Source organism: Drosophila mauritiana, chromosome 2L (genome assembly GCF_004382145.1).
Source record: "Drosophila mauritiana strain mau12 chromosome 2L, ASM438214v1, whole genome shotgun sequence".
Lineage (NCBI taxonomy): Eukaryota > Metazoa > Arthropoda > Insecta > Diptera > Drosophilidae > Drosophila > Drosophila mauritiana.
This window is the reverse complement of record NC_046667.1, coordinates 7,639,746-7,648,676: the sequence shown is the minus strand read 5'-3', so window position 1 is coordinate 7,648,676 and position 8,931 is coordinate 7,639,746. Positions and strand designations below refer to the sequence as shown.

Here is an 8,931-nt window from a genome sequence, read left to right as displayed (position 1 = left end):
TTTGACAACGACTTTACTATTTTTTAATTGTGTACTTAAATTGCCACATCCTACACACTTTGGAAAATTAATTCTTAGCTATTCGTGCAACCTGCGACTTAAAAATATCTGCTACTCGCGGCAGCCCTGTGACCGACGCTCATCACTGTTCACAGGTCAGAACCAAATGAAGAGTAGTTTTTTGATCAACTGCGGAACGTTTACTGCGTTTCATAATCAATAACTCTGTGCTGCGAGCAAAACACCACAGAACGAACAGCTGTGGAAAACCAAACAATAACATAATACCAAATTAAATGTCAAATTCGGAATAAACTATTTCTCGAAAATCGCAGAGAGCAGAGCGGAGTAGGAAGTGAGAAACAGTGGCTGCGTAAAAAGTGTCCCCGCTAGCGCAGCAAAAACCCATCACCGATCTTCGTATCACGGTCATTAATTAGCAATAGAAAGTTCTCCGACTCGCGGGGTCAGCCAGATGGAGGAGAACGCCGCCCCACCCGCAGCCGCAACAGCCGCGGGCTGCGATGCCGCCACCCGTCAAAAGAATCCGGAAACCAGTGTCCGGCTGCTCATCAAGTCGTCCAACCAGCAGTATGAGGATCTCAATGTGGACTCCGACCTCTGCTGGACGGTCCAGCGGCTGAAGAAGCACCTATCTCTTATCTATCCTGGCAAACCGGTGGGTTATCGAGTTGGTTCCCCCCCTTTGCTATCGTATAGGTAGAGACTTGGCCAGGAGTCCCCTTATCTTATCGAGAAGTTTGTTATTGTTTATCATCTTCGTGTAGGATTCATAAGTGTGTCGGTTCCCAAAGCTATTTGCGTCTCAGTCGCAAGTACACGTCAGTAGATTGCCCCTCTAAATTATAGTCGCCGTCATGCACTTGCGTCATGCACTTGGTCTATGCCAAATCGATGGGTCGGAACTGGGATTAATTTGGTTACGGTTAGAAAGTGATAAGATTTTTGGACATATTCACGCTCCACTCATGTGCCAAGTTTTTTTATGTATATCCCAAATATCGCTGATATATACTAACGATTCAGATCATTGCAGGCAGATATAATACATTAGCACTATTTATTTCCAGAGCAAAAAATGTAGTTAGTTTCAAGTATCATTTCCATAGAGTCAACTGACATGTAAATGTATGTTATCTCCTGGAGTGTGCAAATAAATAGATTGAGGCACTGTTTGATAGTATACATTTCGAGCAGCGGTAAAAGCAAGAATGAGTTATCTCTAGGTTCCCTCTGAATACATATAATGTAAAGATTTTTATGTTTTGAGCTTTATAACTATTTCTTTCCATTTATTTCCGTAGTTGATACAGGACCAGAAACTTATTTACTCGGGCAAGCTATTAGATGACTCCCAAAAGATATCGGAGGTGATACGCAGCTACAAGGATGTCTACCAACAGCACCACATATTTCACTTGGTGTGTGCCAGCAAGCAAGTGACAACGCCGGCTGCCAAAGCGCCCACTGTGCCGCAGAAGGATGCGGTTCCAGCTGGGCCCGAGGTCAGTGGGAATGCAAATGAGCTGCGACAACGTCATGCTCCACATCAGCAGCAGGCACAGCAGGGCAACGCTGCATCTCACGTGGCGGGTAACATCGGTTTGGCCAATCCCTGGACGCACTTCTGGCAGCAGAGCCAGGGAGCAGCAGCTGCTGCCAATGCCAGTGCCAGTCCCCATGCTTTATTCCAGCAGCAGGCACTCATATACAACGCCTGGATGCAGCAGGCTTACGCGCAGTACATGCAGCAGTTGACTCTCCGGTAAGTGAGCAGAACCAGAAGGCTAAAGGAACACACTTGATCCAACAATTCACTGATATCAGAAGCGAGAAACACTTGTATTTAGTCACTCTTAATATGTACTTTATTATTCAAGTGCGATCAAAATGTTATTTTAGTATTCTAAAAGTTATTTTTTGATTATTTATAATCTATTTTATTTTGGTTATCAGAAATGCGAAAATTTTAGTATATTTGTGTGGCCCACGATTACAGTCAAATAATATAATTTTGGGGCGCTCCCGAAGAATTTATTGTGCGCAATTGAGTTTTGCAACTTAATGTGTTCGTGTAAACGAACCATTCTTTGTAATAATATTGAATGCTACGTTTCTTACACAACAATCTTATATTATACCCACAGTTCTACGTTGCAAGGTTCGAACGAATCTGGCTTGGCGCCACCGACTCAACCCCTGTTGCCCTCAGTCCCACTGATTGCTGGGAGAAACTTCGGGGAGGTACAACAAGTGGCAGGAGCAGCTGCTGCCCCAGCAGCACAAGTACCTGCTGATCCTCAGATTAATGGGGCGCCGCAAAACAGAAATTTTCCCAACATTCAGGAGGAACCAGAAATGCGCGACTGGCTGGATAGTTTCTTTAGCTTTACGCGATTGGCCATTTTTGTGACTGTCCTGTACTTTAACTCCTCAGCGCTGCGTTGCTTACTGGTTGTGCTCATCGCCGGTGCGATTTATCTGTAAGTACATTTCCTTTTTGATTTGAATTGAAAAGACTACAAATATATTGATATTATTATTGTTTTTTAGATATCACATTGGTGTCCTTCGACGTCGCCGCGAGCGGAACAATAACAACATAAATCGTAACAATAATGCTGGCGATGCGGCCGCCTTTGCTGCAGTGCAGCAAATTCAGCGCATGATGGATGCGGCCGTGGAGCGGGAGAACAACGATCCCCAGGCGGCCAATGAGCCTGGTGCAGTGCCGGCGGCTGGACCTGCAGCTGCTGGTGATCAAGATGTAATCGATGCACCTCCGGCTGGGGCTCCCGTTGCTCCAGCATCCGCTGCTAATCCAGATCCGACTGACGTTTCCGCGGAAGCTGTGGAACCACCAAATGCCAATAATTCTGTGATTTCCGTTGTGCGCACCTTTGTCATCACCTTCTTCACCTCGCTGCTGCCCGAGGCGCCTGCGCTCTAGAGGATCGAACTGTACGTTATACAGAGGGACGACCATCCACAAACCAGCTTTACAGCTTTACGGCTTTCCTCTTTTTAAACTCCCATAATCAAACTGTTATTCCGTTTTCCTTTTAGTTTTGTGCATACCTGAGAATGTAGCAACTTTGTTTTACTAGCTGTAATAATCATGTATATTTATTTCCGAGTGTTAGCCGAGTTACAACATGGTGACTGCTGCCTCAATAGCTCGTAGAATTTTAGATATCTAAGAACGTACTCTGTTTTTGATGTGAATAGTAGAATGATTATAATCTGCACTGGAATCTGTGCCAGAGACGAACCTATGAAACCAAGATGCAATAAAAATAAAACGTATGCTTTAACACCAAAAACCGAAACCAAAAGGTGGTGTTTGCAAGGTGCAATTTGATCTATAAAATTAAATCTACGTTTTAAATGAAGAACATACTGTATTTAAATGTTTTCAACATCATTGACATTGTTTTTAAAATCTTAAATGATCTTTAATTGAATTTAATTTGATTATTTAATGATAACATATAGACCTTATGCATAGACACAAAATGACTATTAAAAAAAGGTATTTCTTAAATTTAAAATGTTATTATTTTAAACATTTTTGAAAGCTTCAATAAGGAAATAATCGTTTTCTCCCGGAAATTTGTATAAGAATTGCATTGTGTAAACCAGCGCTTGAGGAATTTTCCCCGGACGATTCTCTTAATTCTTAGAAACTTCTCTTATCAAAGTGGAAAATTTTCAGCCGAAAATCGAACGGAGATCCGGATCCCCTCACGGGTAAGTGACAATCACCAGCAGCTCGCTCTTTTTGCCCAGCTAACGCACAAAATTGGTTTCTTTTAGCTGCGATGAGATGCATGGAGAGCACGGCTTATCGCTGGATTTACGACTGGGTCCAACTGCTGATTAGAGGCTGTTTCGCCGACTGCCTCCATCGATGCCTTTAGAAGAGTACCAGAGCTCGGAGCCAACGGATCGGATCATTCCACTCAGGCCAAGAATAAGCACAACGGTTACAATTAAATTCGCACTTCAACTGCTCGAACTGATCCCACAAAGCTGCCGAAACATGTGGCGAGTGATTCAACAGCGCGCAACAATCGCGCATCCGTTCACCAGACAACGTCATGTGAGTTGATTCAACTCCCCAATTGCAGCCCCCTTGAATGATCGCATTCATACGAGTGTAAAAGATATTAATTTTTGAAATATATATACTAAATACCCCAATCTTTTGCTCTTTCAGAGTCGAGTGATTGCCATTCGGCGAGAGGATCAGTCGGTGTGGGAGCGACGAGCTCCGTTTGGACCCACCCACGTCCAGAAGTTGGTCAAGCAGAATGTCAAGGTCATCGTGCAGCCGTCCAATCGTCGGGCCTACCCCATGCAGGTGAGCTCAGTTGGAACTTCAAATTTCGCCCCATTATCCACAGGTTGTAACTTTCCATGGCCAGTTGGCAACGGATTTATTGAGTCTGCGGCTAATCGCCCATGGAAATCATATCGGTGGTCGTCAGGGCAACAAGTACGCGTATATAGGTAGCATGGTAGTATGGTATATATATGGTATGGTGGCACACACGCCCCCCAAGTGCTGCATCATAAATATAAACTCGGATGATAAGCCTCTATGGAGCTCTAAATTTGGCAATTGCCCGGCCTTGAAATCGAGTACAAAACAAACGCTGAGGAGAGGAAAAACAATGGGAAGCAAAGCTTATCGTTCGGAGCAATGATTCCAAGGAATCTATATAATGTATTAAGGTGATTTGTAGAGATGATAATATTTTCAAAGGGTCACGTGAGAAAGATCTAAACTAACTAAAATAATTTTTGAAGAAGGTAAAGCACTTAATTTAAAGTACCCCGCTGATACCACCAACCGTAAATTCAATTACAAAACGATTAGCAAATTTACTGGAAAAAAATTAAAAAACCTAATCAGATTTAATTTAGTTGAGGGGCAAGGAGATTAAATGGTTCACACGTGCATAGTACAATCATCATCTTTCGCCTGATGCATTGTAAAGATTACCACGTAGTGGGATGAATAGAATAGATAAGACGGGCACTTAACTAAATAAATAACAAATAATAACAATAGGTTGATTTATTTTTCCGGAACAGGCCTACATGCAGGCTGGAGCTCATATTCAGGAGGACATCAGTGATGCCTCCGTGATATTCGGAGTGAAGCAGGTGCCCATAGATGCCCTAATTCCTGGGAAGACTTACTGCTTCTTTTCGCACACGATTAAAGCGCAGGAATCCAATATGCCGCTTCTGGATGCTATTTTGGAGAAGGTTCCTATCACACATTAGAGTTTAATGAAGTTTTTAATATTATATTGCCACTGTTATCCATAGAAAATTCGACTCATCGACTATGAGCGAATCATCGACGAACGCGGAGCACGACAGGTGGCCTTTGGCAAATATGCCGGAGTGGCTGGCATGGTGAACATCCTGCACGGCATTGGACTGCGTCTTTTGGCCTTGGGACATCATACACCCTTCATGCACATTGGACCCGCCCACAACTATCGCAATTCCTCGATGGCTCGCCAGGCAATCCGGGATTGTGGCTACGAGATCTCGCTTGGCATGATGCCCAAGTCCATTGGACCACTGACATTTGTGTTCACTGGCTCTGGAAATGTTTCCCAAGGTGCCCAGGAGGTGTTCTCCGAGCTGCCAATTGAGTATGTTCCACCGGAGATGCTTCGCAAGGTGGCCGAACATGGAAGTGAGTAAAGTGGAATCAAGCATTAGTTAATTCTGAATGAACTAAAATTTGTATTTAATGTTAGATCAAAATAAGCTTTACGGCTGCGAGGTGAGCCGATCGGATCATCTGGAGCGTCGTGAGGGCGGCGGATTTGATGCCAAGGAATACGATGAGTTCCCCGAACGATACATCTCCACCTTCAGCACGAAGATAGCCCCGTACGCATCGGTTATTGTTAACGGCATCTACTGGGCCGTGGGCAGTCCCAAGTTGATCAGCATTCCGGATGCCAAGAATCTGCTACGTCCGGCAAACACTCCCTGGCTTCCTACGAGCAAGGGTAGTCCGGCTTTGCCCCATCGCATGCTGGCTATTTGCGACATTTCCGCTGATCCCGGTGGCTCCATTGAGTTTATGAACGAGTGCACCACGATCGACACTCCATTCTGCTTGTACGATGCGGACAGGAATAAGGATACCAAGAGCTTCAAGGGACCCGGAGTTTTAGTCTGTTCGATTGATAATATGCCTACACAATTGCCCAGAGAATCGACGGATTTGTTTGGGGAGCTGTTGGCTCCTCACGTTCATGATATTATAAAGAGCGATGCCAAGAAGCCGTTGGCGGAGGAGAACTTCTCATACCCCATTCAGTCGGTGAGTTCACTTTGCCTAACCTTATATTACGTTTATACCTAAAGTTTATGATTTATATTGTAATTTACACTTTGAAGAGATGTTTTCTTAGCTTAAACCAATGTGCATCATGCCTTGTTATCACCATCCGTTATCAGCTAAGAAATTCCGTTTCTCTTTGCTTATTTTCAGGCTATTATCGCCAGCAACGGTCAGCTGACGGAGGGCTTCCAGTATATTCAGGAGCTCCGAGAGTCGCAAAGCCACAGATCGCGCCACAAGATGGAGGGAAGGTCGGAGTCTGACAAGAAGGTCTTGGTCCTGGGAGCTGGCATGGTGTCCGCTCCTCTCGTAGAGTGGCTTCATCGCGAAAAGGACGTCAGCATCACGGTTTGCTCACAGGTCAAGGAGGAAGCCGATCGCCTGTCTCAGCAGTATGCTGGAGTGGACAGCGTCTATCTGGATGTGAACGAGAGCACTGGTCATCTGCAGGAGCTGTGTGGCAAGGCAGATGTGGTGGTTTCCCTGCTGCCCTACAGTCTCCATGGCATGGTGGCACGTTATTGCGTGGCAGAGGGTACCCATATGGTTACCGCAAGTTACCTGAACGACGAGATCTCTGGTTTGCACGAGGAGGCCAAGGCCAAGGGTGTGACCATCATGAATGAGGTGGGCTTGGATCCTGGTATCGATCACCTTCTGGCACTGGAGTGCATCCACGAGGTGCAGGACAAGGGAGCCGTTGTCGAGTCCTTCGTGAGCTATTGTGGCGGTCTGCCTGCTCCGGAGCATTCCAATAATGCCCTAAGATATAAGTTCTCTTGGTCACCCAGGGGAGTACTTCTCAACACTCTTTCCGCTGCAAAATATCTGAGTCAGGGACAAATTGTGGAGATTTCCGGAGGTGGGGAACTCCTGTCAAGTCCTCGCAGCTTGGATTTCCTGCCAGGATTCGCCCTGGAGGGTTTCCCCAACAGGGATTCCACCAAATACGGCAACCTTTACGGCTTGGGCAGGGATGTGCACACCCTGCTACGTGGAACCATACGCTATAAGGGCTTTTCGGAGTCCATCAAGCCCATGCAGCTCTTGGGACTTATCGATCCGGAGCCACATGCTCTGCTACATCCCAGTGGGCCGGATGTCACGTGGCGCCAGCTGGTGATCCATCTTATGGGAATGTCGGACTCGACCATCTTCTATGAGAACCTCAAGCAGAAGCTGACTGAGCGCATTGGAGATGTAGACGGCATCGAGAGCTTGGGTCTGCTGGATGATACTCCTGTGGTGAAGCTCAACACTCCGCTGGATACGCTCAGTCACTATCTTTCGAAGAGACTGGCCTTCGGTGGGTTAACCACTTAATTCCAAACTGATGTTATAAGTAATTATATACCATTCATTTACAGAGCGGGATGAACGCGACTTGGTGGTGCTGCGCCATGAAGTCGGCATCCGTTGGCCCGATGGTCGTCGTGAGGAGCGTGGAATCAACTTTGTGGTCTACGGACAGCCCCAGGGTCACTCCGCCATGGCGATGACGGTGGGCAAGCCGGCTGCCATCGCAGCCAAAATGATCCTAGACGGTGCGTTCCCTTATCAGAACTCTTAAAAGACGTTTAAATAATCCCAAATCCTCCCATTCCAGGTGAGATCCAGGAACGCGGCGTCCTGCTGCCCTTCACTCCCGACATTTATCGTCCCATGCTGCAACGTCTGCGCTCCGAGGGTCTGACTGCCACGGAAACCTCCAGATGGCTAAATTAAGTGATCCTAACTGATCCCGAGGCAATAAGCTTAAGTCTTCATTCATATTTTATTTTTTTGACTGCCCACCGCGTCGGGTGATACTTCTTGTTTTATCGCTCGGGTATTTCGTTGTTCGATAAGAGTGTCATTACGTTATCATAATACTGAAATAAGTTTTATGACTAGAGCTACTTGATGTACGTAAACAAGTTGAAGTCGTTGTCCAAATTGTGAAACATGTTTCCTTAACGTGAATTCACTACGAGCTGATTGTAAGTGATTGTAATATTTATGGAAAAAACATGTCTTTAGATCAATACTGTATACCATAAGTGGATTGTATTTAGAGATAGAAGGCCTGGAATATACAACATTGATTATGATCATAAACCTGCATTCCAATTTTCCGCGCGATTTAATCTTCAAGATTCGATTTCCGTTCGATTGTCCCTGTAGCGCCTGGCAACCCGATCTGCGAAGGGTTATCACCCGAACTTGAACTAATTTTAAATGAAGCAACCCGGTTTCAATCTATATTTAGTGGGGCTTAAAACACGCGCATAAAACATCTTGCTGATCCGGATTGGATCCGTTGGCGGGGCGGTCATTAACGTTTATAATTGTAATAAACAACAAACAGGCCACACATCTCCCTGGAATTACTGTGAAAAATGTGGAGCCCGAGACTGATAACCTCTCTGCCGGGCAGCACAATTTTGTTGCCCATGGAGTGGGAGCGCAATCTCGCGTTTTACAAATTTTAATTCACATTCATTCAATGCAAAGCACACACACAATCTTTTCGAGATAAGATTGTGCGGGCT

The 8,931-nt window shown here is 45.4% G+C and overlaps 2 protein-coding genes across 2 annotated transcripts; both read left to right on the top strand.

Annotated features, from left to right (window-relative positions):
* The first annotated feature begins 141 nt into the window (after nucleotides 1–141).
* Nucleotides 142–3,344, top strand: LOC117151024 (homocysteine-responsive endoplasmic reticulum-resident ubiquitin-like domain member 2 protein). Its single transcript, XM_033318233.1, has 4 exons — nucleotides 142–679; nucleotides 1,326–1,786; nucleotides 2,169–2,504; nucleotides 2,575–3,344. Exons 1-4 carry the CDS (start codon nucleotides 476–478, stop codon nucleotides 2,969–2,971), a joined length of 1,398 nt encoding a protein of 465 aa, XP_033174124.1. The 5' UTR covers nucleotides 142–475; the 3' UTR covers nucleotides 2,972–3,344.
* A 170-nt stretch (nucleotides 3,345–3,514) lies between these two features.
* Nucleotides 3,515–8,784, top strand: LOC117151023 (alpha-aminoadipic semialdehyde synthase, mitochondrial). Its single transcript, XM_033318232.1, has 9 exons — nucleotides 3,515–3,771; nucleotides 3,838–4,123; nucleotides 4,241–4,384; nucleotides 5,122–5,298; nucleotides 5,362–5,740; nucleotides 5,805–6,379; nucleotides 6,551–7,706; nucleotides 7,768–7,944; nucleotides 8,007–8,784. The coding sequence occupies exons 2-9, from the start codon at nucleotides 3,932–3,934 to the stop codon at nucleotides 8,123–8,125; spliced, it is 2,919 nt and encodes a 972-aa protein (XP_033174123.1). The 5' UTR covers nucleotides 3,515–3,771; nucleotides 3,838–3,931; the 3' UTR covers nucleotides 8,126–8,784.
* Nucleotides 8,785–8,931: the final 147 nt, after the last annotated feature.